Genomic DNA, 19,030 nt, shown 5'->3' with positions numbered 1-19,030 from the left:
TGCCGAGTTGCACCATGGTTTGGTATCCACATTAAACTGTATGTCACTGCTACAACTGGCTGGTTGAGTCAGTTCAAAGAATGGAGGAAGGCAACAGCATACCATCTCCAATAGGACCATGCCTAGTAAAGCTCTGTGGTGTTCAAAAGAATTTGTACTGACGACTGCTTTATTTTCATCCTCTCCTCTGATCTGCAGCATTCTTCTGTAGCAACGTACTCTTGTCTGAACTGTTTATTATCCACATTTCACTTCCTTTCAGTGCTACACTCCACACAAATACCCTCAGAAAAGACTACTTTGCACTTAAATCTACAGATATTAAAACCATAAGTTTGCCTTACATTATCTTATGTGTTAAGATAAGTTGCAGGATCAGTATTGCTTTCATATGTTGTATACATTTGTCTGAAGCCCAAACTGACGATCTCCAAGGTCGGCTGCTCCCTGTTTTTCTATTCTGTAAATTTGTTTCATTGTGTTACAGGCATGATTTATTAAACTGAGAGTTCTGTAATATTTAAACCTGTCTGCGAGTTCTGCCTTCTTCAAAACTGGAATTATTACATTCTTCTTTAAGTCTGTGTTTCACATGTCTCATATATACAGCACATCAGGTGGAACATTTTTATCATCACTGGGTATCCCAACGACCTCAATAATTCTGAGGGAATAGTGTCCATTCCAGGAGCTTTGTTTTGACTTAGGCCTGCCAGTGGCCTGCCAAATTCTTTTCACAGTATCATATCTCCCAATTCATCTTCAACTAGGCCTACTATCTCTTCCCTTCCTACAATATTGCCTTAAAGTTCATTTCCCTTATATATCCTATCTGTACATTCCTTCCCCTTTCAGCTTTCCCTTCTTTGGTTAGTATGGTGTTGCTACCCAAGCTCTTAATATTCAGACAGGTGTGTCCTTTCTGTTCAAATTTCATTAACTTTTCTTGTTGGCAGCATATATCTTTTCCCTAGTCGTGCATGCTTCTACAGCCCTGTCTAGCATTTCCTGCTTTGCTGTTTTGCAATTTTCAACCTAATTTTTTTCTTTATTCCCCATTTGCCTGTGTTTTTATGTTGTATCCTGTCATCAATTACATCCAATATATCTTGTGTTAGTCAAGAACATATGCTTTTGTCTTTTTTAATCTGCAGGTATTTTCTTATACCAGGAGTGGTCCAGCTGTTTCTGTTGCTTATTTTTAAATTGCTAGTCTGAAGTAGAAAAGTTATATCAAACTATTGTTTAAATGTCTCTATGAATATATTAAATATGGATATAATAGAGGGAAACATTCCACGTGGGAAAAATATGTCTAAAAACAAAGATGATGTGACTTACCAAACGAAAGCGCTGGCAGGTCGATAGACACACAAACATACACACAAAATTCAAGCTTTCGCAACCCACGGTTGCTTCGTCAGGAAAGAGGGAAGGAGAGGGAAAGATGAAAGGCTGTGGGTTTTAAGGGAGAGGGTAAGGAGTCATTCCAATCCCGGGAGCGGAAAGACTTACCTTAGGGGGAAAAAAGGACAGGTATACACTCGCACACACACCCATATCCAACCGCACATACACTGACACAAGCAGACATTTGTAAATATACCAGATATACTTCCTGGACTATAAATTTGAACCCATGACTCTTGATTTAAGTGCACCTAAATGCTTCATGTTACTAATTACTATAAGATCTAATTTTGTACATTGTTTATTATTCTGCGAGTTATTGATTTCCAAGTAGAACCTTATGATCTGGCCATAGTGGCTTGTTATTCCTGATCTAAATATTTTTAATTTGTGTTTCTTCTGATTGTCATTGACTATTATTTGATTGACAGTGGGCTGTGTACAGGAAGTTTCTCATGTAGGGGAATATATTGTAATTTCTAGGTTACATGAAAGTAACTGGATTTAGTATTTCAGTTCTTGTATTATCTGATTTGCAAAGTTTATACTGAAATCAGCAAAAACTGAGTAAAGTTTGCATATTTTTTGCAGTTATTGTATTTTCTAGGTCTTGGAGAATTTTTTATTTACATCTTCATCGGATTTGTATAGGTATACTACAGTTATTGTGAATGCTGATGTTTTCAAATCTTTTTTTCTGTAGTTAGTAGCTTAAGTTGCTTATAGACTTGGACCCTGTTCCTATCTTAACAAAGATACAGTTTCCACCACAACAAAAGTGCTTTCTGCAATGTAGTCTGCCAATTCATTGTTGCCTAAATCTACTATTACTGTATCTCCGTCAACCAGTGTTAATTTAGTCACATGACAGGAGCAGCACTCATTAACTCATATGAACGTATTAATAAAATCAAACAATGGAAAATCCAGGATGGAATGTAACAATATTGAGAAGGAAAGCTGCTACTCTCCATATAGCAGAGGTACTGAGTCGCAGATAGGCACAACAAAAAGACTTCTGTAATTAAAGCTTTTGGCCACTGGCCATCATCAACAATAGACACACATGCAAACGCAACTCACCCACATGACTGCAGTCTCAGGCAACTGAACTACACTGCCGATTGGTAATGTCGTGGGTGTGGAGAATGAAGGTTTGCAAGGCAACAAGAGAAACACAGGAAATAAGAGAAAGAAGGATGGACGTTTAGTATAGTGATGCAAAAGAAAATAATAATGAAGGAAAACAGCACTGGGTTAGGATCAAAGAAAAGCTGTCAGGCAGATATCAAACAGTGTGTGTGTGTGTGTGTGTGTGTGTGTGTGTGTGTGTGTGTGGGTGGGTGTGTGGTGAAGGCCAATGGCTGAAAGCTTTAATTGTTAAAGTCTTTTTGTTGTGCCTATCTGCAACTCAGCATCTCCGCTATATGATGAGTAGTAACTTTCCTCCTGAACATATTAATAAATAAGGGAAAGGCAACCACACACCTATAGTGGGCTTATGTGTGGCACATAGACAAACATAATAGGTAGCAATATTCTTCAGCTTTCAAGCTCTGGCTTTTTTAAGTACAGATGCCTAGCCACACGCTCCTGCAGCTATGGCGAGACTAATTACTAATTATAGATTATTGAGAGCAGTTGCCTGAGATGATGGAAATGGGGAGGGGACAGGGAGGATGCAGGAAGCAAGGAGGAGGTAGTGGAATAAAGTGAGGCAGGTCTTTTGAAGCGCAACTCAGTGGCTTGATGACAAGGTGTGTGGAGATTAGATGGTAGACCATACAAGAGGGAGATAGGGAGGTGGGGAAGGAAAGTAGAGGGAGACAGGAAGACAGAGGGGTCACAAAGGGAGCAGAGAGAGATTGCCCGTGTGGGCGGAGACAAGGAGATGAAGAGCAGTGCAAGAAGGCAGTATATGATCTGGACAGGGTAGGAATGATTTGGGCAGTAACAGACGAGAGAAGGAAGAAGATACATTGAGCTAGTGGGAAACAGGTTAGCAGAGGTTTAGGCCAGAGGAATTGTGAGAGTGCAAGATGTGCTATGTAGACAATTCCCATCAGCATGGTTCACAGAAACTTGAGCTGGCAGGGTGTATCCAAATGGTTCGCATAGTGAAGCAGCTGTTGAGGTCATTTGTGTTGTGGTGTGCATTATGATTGGCAACTGGATGGTCAATTATGCAGTTTCTGACTAGGCACTCATGTGAGAAGACAGTTGGTTACAAGTCAGGCTCATGTAGAATGCTGTACAAGAAGCCTGTGACTGGAATGTGGAAAGGGGGAGGGGGGGGAGGTTGTATGTGACAGGTCTTGCACCCCCATCAACCATGAGGGAATGACCCATGGGGTTGCAGAATTGCCAGCAGGATTGGAATAGAGACGGACAGGGTATTCTGTAGGTTGAACACTACTTTGGGTGACATGAGTAGGATTTTGAGTATGTACACCTCATCTCAGAGCTCGACGAGAGACAGCTGAAGCCCTGAGGAAGGGGTTGACGTTTTTGAGGCCAGGGTGATACTGGGTGGCGAGTGGAGTGCTGGTCAGTGGCTGATTAACTGATTTATTAGCATCAGAGAAGGAGATTACAAGGGAGTACTTTCTATGGATGAGGCGGATAGGATTATTGTCTGTCAGTAACTGCTCTGGCAAGGTTGTCAGTGTTTTAACAACTCCTGCTTTCCACTGCAGATGTGGAATCCATGGGTGGCAGTGCTATAAGGAAGAGAGTTTTTGACGTGGAAGACATGACCGCTGTCGAGCTGGAGGTACTGTTAGTAGTGACGTGGAACAATCTGAGAGGTGAAGATTGATATCCAAGGAGGTCTGCTGTTGAGTTGAGAAGGTCGAGGTGAAGAGAATGTGAGAGTAGATTATGAGGTTATGGAAGAAAGAACATATATTGTTGCAATGCCTGGACTCACAGCAAAGACAACATTTTCTCTTTTCTTTTTATCAGTTGTGTCGTGACAAAAGTGTTAGGAACATTTAGGAAGTTAGTACTAATTTAACCTACAACACCTGTGTTAATATCCATGTCTCCACATTTTATTATGTTAGTTTTGGGGTTTGAACTTTCCAAGACTTCGGTTAATGTGTTGAAAGTGTCCACTTTTTCTCAAGGTTAGTGGCACACTCATAGGATGACTATCTATTTAGAGATGTGTAGCTTTATTAGTTTGACAGGTGCCAATTCAAATTATCTTCACGAAATGTTATAAGGTCTTCTGTAGCTTTAAAATGTGTGCCATCTCTTACATAAATACACGATCCACAACCCATTATGGCCAGTGCTAACTTGCACAGTCATATGACTAAAGGACTACCAGCATATGCCATAGTTCAATACCTACATGCCAGTGTTCTTTAATGCATACCGCTGTGCTGTTCAAAGACTGTAATTCAACTTGAAGCTAGTGTTTGTTTTCAAGAACAATAGATGAACACCGTTCATTGTAATGCACATGTAGTGTTTTAATATCCTTGAGACATTTTAATTCATAGGTTAATGAAACTTGGAAAGGTGATGAAATATGTGTAACATTGGCTGTGTGGTTTTCAAATATAATGTGTAAGTGATATGAATTGTGATTAGGGTGTATTATGTTGAAAATATGTGTGACTTACTAAGTGTTTAGGCAGTAATATGGTTTTGTAGCTGCTGATTCTGATGAATTTTCCTGTTTCAAAGAATTTAATTTTTGATATTTAGCAGTTTTCAGGTAGGAAATCAATTTTACATCATTATCATATCATCACACAAGTCACTAATACAGTTTCCACATAGTGGTGGTAGAATCGCCGCAAATATTTTATGGAACTTTGGCTTTTGTGAAATATTTTGCAGTTTGCACATGTCTGTCTTCCTCCATTTCAAGATGAATAATTATATTTAAAAAATATGTTTCAGATGGGATTTAGACTCAATAACGGGTTGTTCATAGTGGGACCTATGGCAATCTTTCCAAAATCTGTTCTCAGCTGGAATGTGTCAGGCCCAGATGAAATAAATGAAGATTCCCTTTGCTTGTTTTTCCTTCTTGAACCAAAAATAGGTGAGCTTTTGTTTTCTTATGATTTTGCTGTTGTTGTAATGACTAGGGACATGACAATGGTAACATATCTTTTGGATGAAATTAGCTTCAAAGTTTACATAAATTAACTAATTTGATTTGACCTATAGATTTAAACACAGATGAATTCTTAATATTTACAAGGTATGAATATAATAGAGGGAAACATTCCACGTAGGAAAAATATATTTAAAAAGAAGGATGATGAGACTTACCAAACAAAAGTGCTGGCAGGTCGATAGACACACAAACATACACACAAAAAATTCAAGCTTTCGCAACAAACTGTTGCCTCATCAGGAAAGAGGGAAGGAGAGGGAAAGACGAAAGGATGTGGGTTTTAAGGGAGAGGGTAAGGAGTCATTCCAATCCCGGGAGCGGAAAGACTTACCTTAGGGGGAAAAAAGGACAGGCATACACACACACACACACACACACACACACACACACACACACACACACACACACACACACACACCCCCATCCGCATATACACAGACACCATGTGCGCGTGCGAGCGCATACCCGTCCCCCTCTCCCCCCAAGGCAAGTCCCTCCGCTCCCGGGACCGGAACGACTCCCCACTCCCTCCCCCAAAAACCCACATCCCCCCCCCCCCCCCCCCCCCCCCCCCCCGACGAGGCAACAGTCTGTTGCGAAAGCTTGAATCCCGTGTGCACGCCTGTGCTTGTTTGTGCGTCCGTCGACCCGCCAGCACCCCCATCTGGCAAGTCACACCATATTTGTTTCCACATATATATATATATATCCAAAAAGAAAGATGATGAGACTCACCAAACAAAAGTGCTGGCAGGCCGACAGACACACAAACAAACACAAACACACACACAAAAAATTCCAGCCTTCGCAACCAATGGCCGCCCCGCCAAGAAAGAGGGAAGAAGAGGGAAAGACAAAAGGATATGGGTCCCAAGGGAAAGGGCAAGGAGCCACCCCAATCCCGGGAGCGGAAAGACCCACCTTAGGGGGAAAAAAGGACAGGTATACACTCGCACACACACACATATCCATCCGCATATACACAGACACAAGCAGACATTTGTAAAGGCAAAGAGTTTGGGCAGAGATGTCAGTCGGGACGGAAGTACAGAGGCAAAGATGATGTTGAAAGACAGGTGAGGTATGAGCGGCGGCAGATTGAAATTAGAAATTAGCGGAGATTGAGGCCTGGCGGATAGCGAGAAGAGAGGATATGCTGAAGGGCAAGTTCCCATCTCCGGAGTTCTGACAGGTTGGTGTTAGTGGGAAGTATCCAGATAACCCGGACGGTGTAACACTGTGCCAAGATGTGCTGGCCGTGCACCAAGGCATGTTTAGCCACAGGGTGATCCTCATTACCAACAAACACTGTCTGCCTGTGTCCATTCATGCGAATGGACAGTTTGTTGCTGGTCATTCCCACATAGAACGCTTCACAGTGTAGGCAGGTCAGTTGGTAAATCATGTGGGTGCTTTTACACGTGGCTCTGCCTTTGATCGTGTACACCTTCCGGGTTACAGGACTGGAATAGGTGGTGGTGGGAGGGTGCATGGGACAGGTTTTACACCGGGGGCGGTTACAGGGGTAGGAGCCAGAGGGTAGGGAAGGTGGTTTGGGGATTTCATAGGGATGAACTAAGAGGTTACGAAGGTTAGGTGGACGGCGGAAAGACACTCTTGGTGGAGTGGGGAGGATTTCATGAAGGATGGATCTCATTTCAGGGCAGGATTTGAGGAAGTCGTATCTCTGCTGGAGAGCCACATTCAGAGTCTGATCCAGTCCCGGAAAGTATCCTGTCACAAGTGGGGCACTTTTGGGGTTCTTCTGTGGAAGGTTCTGGGTTTGAAGGGATGAGGAAGTGGCTCTGGTTATTTGCTTCTGTAACAGGTCGGGAGGGTAGTTACGGGATGCAAAAGCTGTTTTCAGGTTGTTGGTGTAATGGTTCAAGGATTCCGGACTGGAGCAGATTCGTTTGCCACAAAGACCTAGGCTGTAGGGAAGGGACCGTTTGATGTGGAATGGGTGGCAGCTGTCATAATGGAGGTACTGTTGCTTGTTGGTGGGTTTGATGTGGACGGACGTGTGAAGCTGGCCATTGGACAGGTGGAGGTCAACGTCAAGGAAAGAGGCATGGGATTTAGAGTAGGACCAGGTGAATCTGATGGAACCAAAGGAGTTGAGGTTGGAGAGGAAATTCTGGAGTTCTTCTTCACTGTGAGTCCAGATCATGAAAATGTCATCAATAAATCTGCACCAAACTTTGGGTTGGCAGGCCTGGGTAACCAAGAAGGCTTCCTCTAAGTGACCCATGAATAGGTTGGCGTACGAGGGGGCCATCCTGGTACCCATGGCTGTTCCCTTTAATTGTTGGTATGTCTGGCCTTCAAAAGTGAAGAAGTTGTGGGTCAGGATGAAGCTGGCTAAGGTAATGAGGAAAGAGGTTTTAGGTAGGGCGGCAGGTGATCGGCGTGAAAGGAAGTGCTCCATCGCAGCGAGGCCCTGGACATGTGGAATATTTGTGTATAAGGAAGTGGCATCAATGGTTACAAGGATGGTTTCCGGGGGTAACAGACTGGGTAGGGATTCCAGGCGTTCGAGAAAGTGGTTGGTGTCTTTGATGAAGGATGGGAGACTGCATGTAATGGGTTGAAGGTGTTGATCTACGTAGGCAGAGATGCGTTCTGTGGGGGCTTGGTAACCAGCTACAATGGGACAGCCGGGATGATTGGGTTTGTGAATTTTGGGAAGAAGGTAGAAGGTAGGGGTGCGGGGTGTTGGTGGGGTCAGGAGGTTGATGGAGTCAGGTGAAAGGTTTTGTAGGGGGCCTAAGGTTCTGAGGATTCCTTGAAGCTCTGCCTGGACATCAGGAATTCCAGCTGCCACCCATTCCACATCAAACGGTCCCTTCCCTACAGCCTAGGTCTTTGTGGCAAACGAATCTGCTCCAGTCCGGAATCCTTGAACCATTACACCAACAACCTGAAAACAGCTTTTGCATCCCGTAACTACCCTCCCGACCTGGTACAGAAGCAAATAACCAGAGCCACTTCCTCATCTCCTCAAACCCGGAACCTTCCACAGAAGAACCCCAAAAGTGCCCCACTTGTGACAGGATACTTTCCGGGACTGGATCAGATTCTGAATGTGGCTCTCCAGCAGGGATACGACTTCCTCAAATCCTGCCCTGAAATGAGATCCATCCTTCATGAAATCCTCCCCACTCCACCAAGAGTGTCTTTCCGCCGTCCACCTAACCTTCGTAGCCTCTTAGTTCATCCCTATGAAATCCCCAAACCACCTTCCCTACCCTCTGGCTCCTACCCCTGTAACCGCCCCCGGTGTAAAACCTGTCCCATGCACCCTCCCACCACCACCTATTCCAGTCCTGTAACCCGGAAGGTGTACACGATCAAAGGCAGAGCCACGTGTGAAAGCACCCACGTGATTTACCAACTGACCTGCCTACACTGTGAAGCGTTCTATGTGGGAATGACCAGCAACAAACTGTCCATTCGCATGAATGGACACAGGCAGACAGTGTTTGTTGGTAATGAGGATCACCCTGTGGCTAAACATGCCTTGGTGCACGGCCAGCACATCTTGGCACAGTGTTACACCGTCCGGGTTATCTGGATACTTCCCACTAACACCAACCTGTCAGAACTCCGGAGATGGGAACTTGCCCTTCAGCATATCCTCTCTTCTCGCTATCCGCCAGGCCTCAATCTCCGCTAATTTCTAATTTCAATCTGCCGCCGCTCATACCTCACCTGTCTTTCAACATCATCTTTGCCTCTGTACTTCCGTCCCGACTGACATCTCTGCCCAAACTCTTTGCCTTTACAAATGTCTGCTTGTGTCTGTGTATATGCGGATGGATATATGTGTGTGTGTGTGCGCGAGTGTATACCTGTCCTTTTTTTCCCCCTAAGGTGGGTCTTTCCGCTCCCGGGATTGGGGTGGCTCCTTGCCCTTTCCCTTGGGACCCATATCCTTTTGTCTTTCCCTCTCCTTCCCTCTTTCTTGGCGGGGCGGCCATTGGTTGCGAAGGCTGGAATTTTTTGTGTGTTTGTGTTTGTTTGTGTGTCTGTCGGCCTGCCAGCGCTTTTGTTTGGTGAGTCTCATCATCTTTCTTTTTGGATATATATATATATATATATATATATATATATATATATATATATAAAGAAAGATGATGAGACTTACCAAACAAAAGCGCTGGCAGGTCAATAGACACACAAACATACACACAAAATTCTAGCTTTCGCAACCAACGGTTGCCTCGTCAGGAAAGAGGGAAGGAGAAGGAAAGACAAAAGGATATGGGTTTTAAGGGAGAGGGTAAGGAGTCATTCCAATCCCGGGAGCGGAAAGACTTACCTTAGGGGGAAAAAGGACAGGTATACACTTGCACACACACACATAACCATCCACACATATGGATATGTGTGTGTGTGCAAGTGTATACCTGTCCTTTTTCCCCCTAAGGTAAGTCTTTCCGCTCCCGGGATTGGAATGACTCCTTACCCTCTCCCTTAAAACCCATATCCTTTTGTCTTTCCTTCTCCTTCCCTCTTTCCTGACGAGGCAACCGTTGGTTGCAAAAGCTAGAATTTTGTGTGTATGTTTGTGTGTCTATCGACCTGCCAGCGCTTTTGTTTGGTAAGTCTCATCATCTTTCTTTTTAAATATATTTTTCCCACGTGGAATGTTTCCCTCTATTTTATATATATATATATATATATATCTGGCGGGTCGACGGACGCACAAACAAGCACAGGCGTGCACACGGGATTCAAGCTTTCGCAACAGACTGTTGCCTCGTTGGGGGGGGGGGGGGGGGCGAAGGGATGTGGGTTTTTGGGGGAGGGGGGGGGGGAGTCGTTCCGGTCCCGGGAGCGGAGCGACTTGCCTTGGGGGGAGGGGGGGGACGGGTATGCGCTCGCACGCGCACATGGTGTCTGTGTATATGCGGATGGATATGTGTGTGTGTGCGCGAGTGTATGCCTGTCCTTTTTTCCCCCTAAGGTAAGTCTTTCCGCTCCCGGGATTGGAATGACTCCTTACCCTCTCCCTTAAAACCCACATCCTTTCGTCTTTCCCTCTCCTTCCCTCTTTCCTGATGAGGCAACAGTTTGTTGCGAAAGCTTGAATTTTTTGTGTGTATGTTTGTGTTTGTTTGTGTGTCTATCGACCTGCCAGCGCTTTTGTTTGGTAAGTCTCATCATCTTTCTTTTTAAATATATTTACAAGGTATTTTACATATTGTACTTGGCAATTACTTCATTGATTGCTACTGTTTCATCTTCTTCTTCTTCTTCTTCTTCTTCTTCTTCTTTTTATAAAAGAAACCAGAACTGATATTTTATGAGTGAAATGGTATCAAATATGAAAAAATTGGTGCTAATATAATTTGTAAGTGAATTGTGTGCAAGGTGTGAGTGTCTGCGTTAGAGGATATACAAAATTCTGTTAGTCCAGTTAATTTCACTTTTTGACATACCAGTAGGACAAGAGGCATGATAAAATTTTCATGTAGTTGCATTACAACAGTCACCACAATGATGCAACTCCTCAAACACAGCAAGTATCCCACTTAGGATGTTATAGTGCTACAAGAAAATGAACTTGAGTATGCGACTTACTTTACCAAATGTCTTGTGTATAAAGTAAATTGGGAAAAAATTGTGACTGGCATCAGGAAATTTTAAGGAAATGAAACCACCTCGTTTTTTACGGTACGTGTTCCGTATGCCATTTGCAGTTCTAGAGTACTCATTTTATGTTCTCTGTAACAGTGCATCAGAACTTCACAGAGCTTAATGGCAAATTTGACAAATTGCATTGCACTGTATGACTTGTATGAGACAAAAGTTGTGAAAAGGTTCATACTAGTAGGAAACGTGGACTACTTACGTTCTATGCAACTCGTTTCTAGACTTCTCCTTTTGTGGATGCTGATGTAAAAAAGCTCAGGGCTATGACATGTTTCTGAAAAATAATGTGGTATTCTTGTGCACAAGAAATGCATTTTAATTGTAGACTTATCCCTCAGATAATGCCTCCTTCAAAATTCGAGAATGACCACAAACAACAGTGAACAGAAGAACTGAGTTGCAGTTCACTTCACAACTTGAGGGCTACAAATAGTGTGATATTCGTGTTGTGTTTAAGAAACACACATTCTGCACATAAGAGTGTGCGTACTAGGTCACAGGGCTGTTTCTCCCATTATTTGTAATATACACCCTAACCTCCAGTCTGACTGATATTTCTTGCACAAAGTCCTCTTGTGTGGTAAATCTTTATTCAAGAATCCACCAATATATGCCATAGGCATGATTTCCAAGCTATTCGAGTAGAACATTTGCCTTTGCCTAAACTTTGAGAGTACTTTTTCTGAAACTATCTTTGTCTCATTTTCTTCATTTAGAATTGTTGTGCTTTCAACAACTGATATTTGTTTGTGTTGAGAAGTAGCAACAGTTTTCACAGGTGTGTTACCCATACTAGACAACACTATAAATAAACAGAACTAAATCGGGCACAAGATACCAGGTCCAAATAATGTGATTTTTTTTTTTTTCTCTAGCCACAATTTGTCCTTTTTAGCTACATGTTGACATCAAATACAAAATGCCATTTGCAACACAGATTCTCGGACACATTGCTATAAAAAAATTTGGCAGTAATAGTAACATCAAAAAGCTGTATCAAAGTAAAAAATATTGTCATATAACAACATTGGAAATTCCTGGATGAAAAAGTATGAAAGATAGGGGAGAGGCAACCACTTACCTATAGAAGACTGGTGCATTGTGGACAGAAACATTTAACAGGAAACAGTTAACATTAGCTTTTGAGCTCTTGCTCTTTTTCTAGTAAGAATACGCACCTGCAGACACCCAAATGTGAATGTCCACATTTGTAATGTTGTATATGTTTGGGTGTCTGTGTGGTTGGGTGTGAGAATGTGTGTTCTCTAGCTAGAAAAGAAGCAAGAGCTCGAAAGCTAGTGTTAGTGTGTGCCACACACCAGTCCTCTGTAGGTAAATAGTTGCCTTTCCCTTACTTTATTTAAATATTGCATATACTAGTTTTGGCACTTAATGTTGCTGTAACACTACAGCTCTGAGGATGCTAGGTGTGTTATTAAATATTTTTACTTCTTATATTATCTGTTTTAATGATGATAATCAGTGTTTGAAAATATAATGTAGTATGTATAGATAAAAAAATCTACTCGCCAAATGGTGGCAGGAGAGAACACATATAAAAGATATGGGAACACCCAAGCTTTTGAAGCCAGTAGCTGCTCATCCTGGCAAAAGGACTGAAGGGAAAGGAAGAGGGATGAAAGAAAAGGATTGATATGGTTCAGGAAATGGTGAGACTTCAGAAAAGTCGCCAACAATCCTGGGTCAGGGGAGACCTACTGGACAGATTGAGAGGGAAAGATTGATTGATTGTTGGTGCCTGTGCCAGAAGGGATTTGAATACCTGAGAACTTAAAGCAGGGAGAGAGGCTAATAACTAAGCCATAGATTACTGAAACAACATGGTGCAAGAGCCAATAAGATTCGAAAGCTAAGTGTATTACACACGGAAGACAGGTGAGGGGGGGGGGGGGGGGGGGAAATAGGCAGTTTGTAAAATAAAAGGTTTACAAAAATAACGGGAGTGGAGAAAAGTTATAATTACTGAAAAGAAATGCCGATATCACAGAAATTAACATAAATTTGGGGCAGATGGGTGACGAGAACCAAGCACATGTTGTAACGCCACTTCCCGCCTATAGAGTTCTGAGAAACTGGTGTCCAGAGAGAGAATCCAAACACCAACAGCATATTGTGTTTTACCCGTATACAGGGTGTTACAAAAAGGTACGGCCAAACTTTCAGGAAACATTCCTCACACACAAATAAAGAAAATATGTTATGTGGACATGTGTTCAGAAACGCTTAATTTCCATGTTAGAGCTCATTTTAGTTTCGTCGGTAAGTACTGTGTACTTTCTCGATTCACCGCCAGTTGGCCCAATTGAAGGAAGGTAACATTGACTTCGGTGCTTGTGTTGACATGCAACTCATTGCTCTACAGTACTAGCATCAAGCACATCAGTACATAGCATCAAAGGGTTAGTGTTCATCACGAACGTGGTTTTGCAGTCAGTGCAATGTTTACAAATGCGGAGTTGGCAGATGCCCATTTGATGTATGGATTAGCACAGGGCAATAGCCGTGGTGCGGTACGTTTCTATCGAGACAGATTTCCAGAACGAAGGTGTCCCGACAGGAAGACGTTCGAAGCAATTGATCGGCGTCTTAGGGAGCACGGAACATTCCAGCCTATGACTCGCGAACGGGGGAAGACCTAGAACGACGATGACACCTGCAATGGACGAGGCAATTCTTCGTGCAGTTGACGATAACCCTAATGTCAGCGTCAGAGAAGTTACTGCTGCACAAGGTAACGTTGACCACGTCACTGTATGGAGAGTGCTACGGGAGAACCAGTTGTTTCTGTACCGTGTACAGCGTGTGCAGGCACTATCAGCAGCTGATTGGCCTCCATGGGTACACTTCTGCGAAAGGTTCATCCAACAATGTTTCAATCCTCATTTCAGTGCAAATGTTCTCTTTACGGATGAGACTTCATTCCAACGTGATCAAATTGTAAATTTTCACAATCAACATGTGTGGGCTGATGAGAATCCACATGCAATTGTGCAATCACGTCATCAACGCAGATTTTCTGTGAACGTTTGGGCAGGCATTGTAGGTGATATCTTGATTGGGCCTCATGTTCTTCCACCTACACTCAATGGAGCACGTTATCATGATTTCATATGGGATACTCTACCTGTGCTGCTAGAACATGTGCCTTTACAAGTACGACACAACATGTGGTTCATGCACGATGGAGCTCTTGCACATTTCAGTCAAAGTGTTCGTACGCTTCTCAACAACAGATTCGGTGACCGATGGATTGGTAGAGGCGGACCAATTCCATGCCCTCCTGACCTCAACCCTCTTGACTTTCATTTATGGGGGCATTTGAAAGCTCTTGTCTACGCAACCCCGGTACCAAATGTAGAGACTCTTCATGCTCGTATTGTGGACAGCTGTGATACAATACGCCATTCTCCAGGGCTGCATCAGTGCATCAGGGATTCCATGCGACGGAGGGTGGATGCATGTATCCTCACTAACGGAGGACATTTTGAACATTTCCTGTAACAAAGTGTTTGAAGTCATGCTGGTATGTTCTGTTGCTGTGTGTTTCCATTCCATTATTCATGTGATTTTAAGAGAAGTAATAAAATGAGCTCTAACATGGAAAGTAAGCATTTCCGGACACATGTCCTCATAACATATTTTCTTTCTTTGTGTGTGAGGAATATTTCCTGAAAGTTTGGCCGTACCTTTTTGTAACACCCTGTATATCCTCTAAGCCCATTCATCCTAAGTGGATGGTAGTCATACCGATGTAGAAGGTTGAACAGTGTTTGTATAACAGCTATTACACAACATGTTGATGTTGTTTCACAGGCTGCTCCTCATTTGGTAGTATACATTTTGTGTGTTATAGGGCTGGTACAAATGGTAGCAAGAGGGTGTAAGAGGCAAATCTTACAACATGGACAATTGCAGGGGTAGGAGCCATAGAGTAGGGAAATGGGTGCAGAAGGAACATAGGCTTTGAGCAGGATATTGCAGAGATTGGTGGCAGGAGGGGGGGGGGGGGGGACAAAAAGCTGTTCTAGCTGTGGTGGGCAGATTGTCAGACAGAATGGATCTCATTTTAGCATATGATTTTAGGAAATCATAGTCTTGTCAAAGCAGCTGATTACTACATTCATTACTAGCACTGTGTGCTCCTAAGTTTTTTTTGGAGAGGTCAGCAGTACTAGGACTGGATATGATAGTCCAAAAAATCTGCTTTTGAACTAGGCTAGTGGAATAATATGTGCAGTGAAGGCTGAGGTGAGGAGAGTGAAGCATGACAACAGTCAAACTGTTACTACTGTTGTTTGTGTGTAGCTTTAGTGTGAACAGAAGTGTGTAGCAACATCAAGGAAAGTGAGAGAGATTTGAAATAGGGCAATGTGAAATTTAATTGGGAGACTATATTTTGAGATTTCACAAACTTCAGCTGGTCAGCCTCACCATGACTCCATATGGGAAAGGTGACATCACTGTATCTAAAACCAAACCAGAGGCTGATGGCTTGCAGATCCCAGGGAAGCCCTCTCCAGACAGCCTATTGAAAGGTTGCCATAAGAAGGATCCATCTTGGTTCCCATGGCTATACCCCTGATCTGTTTGTAAGTCTGCTGCTCAAAGGTGAAGTAATTGTTTGCAAGTATAAAGTTTTACTAAGGCGAGTAGGAAAGATGTCATAGGTTAGGAATCGGGGGGGGGGGGGGGGGGGTGCTGGATAAAGCAGTGTTCAGCAGTAGACAGATCATGCACATGGGGAAATGTTGGTATAGGTGGAGCTGGCATCAATGGTAACTAGTGTGGTGAAATTGGGAAAGTCACAAATTTCAGGTGATTTAGGAAATGGTTGGTGTCTTCAACATAGGAGGGGAGTCTTTGTACTGTTAAGTTGCAGGTGTTGATCAACTAAGATAGGGATATATCAGTGGGTGCTTTGAAGTCACCAAGTATGGGATGGCCAGGGGGATTCAGTGTGTGGGTCTTAGGAGGAAGGTGAAAGGTGAGTGTGTGTTTTGGATGGGATAAGAAGTTCTATGGATCGACGTGCTAATCCTCGTAAGGGGCCTGTGGTTTTAATGAGGGACTGCAGGTCAGTTTGTACTACAGGGACGGGATCATGATGGCATGGAGGATAATGATGGAATCATCAGTTTTTAGGGAATGAAGCACATGGAAATCTACAGAGGACAGGTTAGGGTAATGATGTAGGTACCTGAGAAAGGGAGGTCGACCAGTTTCAGATTTTATGAATTCTTGGAAATCCTTTAAGGGGTGATTTTGAGGTAGCGGTGGGGGATCAAGTTGGATTCTTGGTCAAAGCTGTTCAAGCCAGGGCTCAATGTCAGGTTTGCTTTTGCAGAGGTTCTGAGATTGGATTGCAAAGTGATACTTTTTGTATTAAGGACAGTAGGTCCTTAATCAAAGCAGCATGATTAACGGCAGATTTAGGGCTAAAAGTGAGACCCTTGGATAATTTGGGGGGAGGGGGTGGCTTAGGTTGGAGGTTGAGAACACTATACAGTTGTGTCTACTTGTGCTCCTGAGTTTCCATTGCTCTGGGTAGCAGTGGTGAAGGTGGGGGATGTTAAGAAGGTTGGACACAGTCGGTGTGTAGGACAGGAGTGGTGGCTGATAGTGTGGTATTTAGAGAGCTGGAGTGGGACAGGATTTCCTGGAATCCATAAGCCTTCAGCCTCTGGTTTGGTCTTAATACACTGATGATATATTTGCCATAAGGACTCATGGTAAGGCTGACCTGCTGAAGCTTTTGGAATCTTTAAATACACTCTCACAATTAAATTTCACATAATCCTATTCTGAATCTCAAGCTGTTGACATCATCCTCACTGAAGGTCAGCTACATATTTCTGTCCACATTAAAACTACAAACAAACAACTGTACTGACATTGTAACAGTTACCATTCTTTTTGTGTCAAACATTGCCTCCCTACAACCTTGGGATTAGAGGCAAACGTATTTGCTCACATGCAAACTCTTTACAGCAATACGCCACGATTCTCACTTTAGCGTTCATTGTACGTCATATTATTCCACAGGCTAGTTCAATAGCAGATTTTTCAGGCAATTATGTCCAGTCCTAATACTGCTGATCCCTCCAAACAAAACTTAAGAGTACATCTCTTGTTACCTAGTATTCTGCTGGCCTTGAAAGTATTAATCAGCTACTTTGACAAGGCTATGACTTTCTAAAATCATGCCCTGGTATGAGGTCCAATGTGTCTGATATTTTGCCCACTAAACCTAGAGTAGCAAACCTACCCCCCCCCCCCTCCCCTTCCCCCAAATCTCCAAACTATCCTTCTCAGACCGTATGCTCCTGCACCCATTCCCCTACCCTATGGCTCCTACTCCTGCAATTGTCCCACTGTAAGACTTGCCCGATACATCCTCCTACTACCATCTCTACCAACCATGTAACTCGCAAAACGTGTAGCACCAAATGAAGAGCCACCTATGAAATGACCAGTTGTGTACTAGCCGCTACGTAAACACTGTTTGGCCTTCTACACTGGTATGATTACCACCAAGGTATCAGTTAGGATGAATGCACATGGAGGGTGCATACTGATAACACACTACATCTTGATTCAGAGTGCACTTTAAAACCCTCCCCATAGGGTTACCACTCTTTGGTGAGTTTGTGCTTGGCTACCACGGTACCCCAAACGTAAGAAGCTCTCCCCGTTCCATGCTGCATATCTATCCTCTATGTGTTCCTTCTCCCCTGCCTTGTGGAACATATCTGGGATATTTTTGGGAATGTGTTCTGAAGCTTTAATAGCCTGACATCAGAACAATCACTCATCTGGTGGGTTGTTTTTTTTAAATCCATCTTATACCATTTCTCCGCTTCAGCATTTGGGGTTCCTCTTTATTTCTTCTTCTTCTTCCTTGTGCAGTCGTGAAGTCGAGAGGGGGCGGACAGGTAGGGTTCGCACGTACCCCTGGTACAGGCCAGGCCCAGGGAGTGGTGATAGCATGAGCTGTGACCTTCCCAAATTGCCAGTAGGTCCCTCTGTCAGGAGTTCGGGAGGTGTGACCAGAAGTGTGAACAGTCGCCTGAGGTAGGTGAGCCCCCTCTGAGGAGACCCTGAGTTGGCAGGAGTGCGCCATCGGAGATACTGGGAACCATGGGGAATTTTTTTGCAGTGAACCAATCACCTTCTCACTCTGCATCCACTAAACATAAATGGAATGAGGCTAAAGATTCAAAGACACTCCCAGCTGCACCTCGGTACCTCAGCCTATCGCACCTCGGTACCTCAGCCCATCACGTACTGAAGAAGATCAGACCTTTGCTACAGTTAAACTGCTTATTATTCAGAAAGGTGTTCATGCAATTGCAGGCACTGTGAAATCCTGTTCTTGTTTATGTAATGGAACTTTGCTTCCGGAGGCAAATTGTGATTTTCACAACCAACAGCTGCACACATCTTCACTCCCCCACAGCTATCCTGTTTGTGTCGAGGCCCGTTGCTGAATTCTTCATGTAGTGTTATTTACACTCAGCTGTTTGATGGTCTGACTGAGGGAGAAATCCAAGCCGTCACACAGTCTATGTGGTAATGAAAATGTTTGATGCAACGTTAGTGCCAACATGCACTCTTTTTCTCATGTTTGATCAAGTAGTGCTTCCATCGAAGATCAAAGCAGGCTACGAAGTCATCACAGTCTGATTGTACATTCCAAACCTTATGCGTTGCTACCAGTGTCAACGTTACAAACACACTCCCGTGTCCTATGAAAACGTGGCCAAATGTGTTACTCCTGGTAGTTGTATTCACGAGGGCAATTGC

At 43.5% G+C, this 19,030-nt stretch overlaps 1 protein-coding gene across 1 annotated transcript in view; it reads left to right on the top strand.

The window, feature by feature from the left end:
* Nucleotides 1-19,030, top strand: part of LOC126100476 (NADH dehydrogenase [ubiquinone] 1 alpha subcomplex assembly factor 3) — a 35,198-nt gene that overhangs the window by 3,086 nt on the left and 13,082 nt on the right. Inside the window, exon 3 of the mRNA XM_049911085.1 lies at nucleotides 5,326-5,470. Within this exon, the coding sequence (XP_049767042.1) occupies nucleotides 5,326-5,470 (145 nt within the window). The remainder of the gene's footprint in view (nucleotides 1-5,325; nucleotides 5,471-19,030) is intronic.

Source organism: Schistocerca cancellata, chromosome 9 (genome assembly GCF_023864275.1).
Source record: "Schistocerca cancellata isolate TAMUIC-IGC-003103 chromosome 9, iqSchCanc2.1, whole genome shotgun sequence".
Lineage (NCBI taxonomy): Eukaryota > Metazoa > Arthropoda > Insecta > Orthoptera > Acrididae > Schistocerca > Schistocerca cancellata.
Note: the sequence above shows the minus strand (reverse complement) of the source record. Positions and strands in the feature narration are given on the sequence as shown.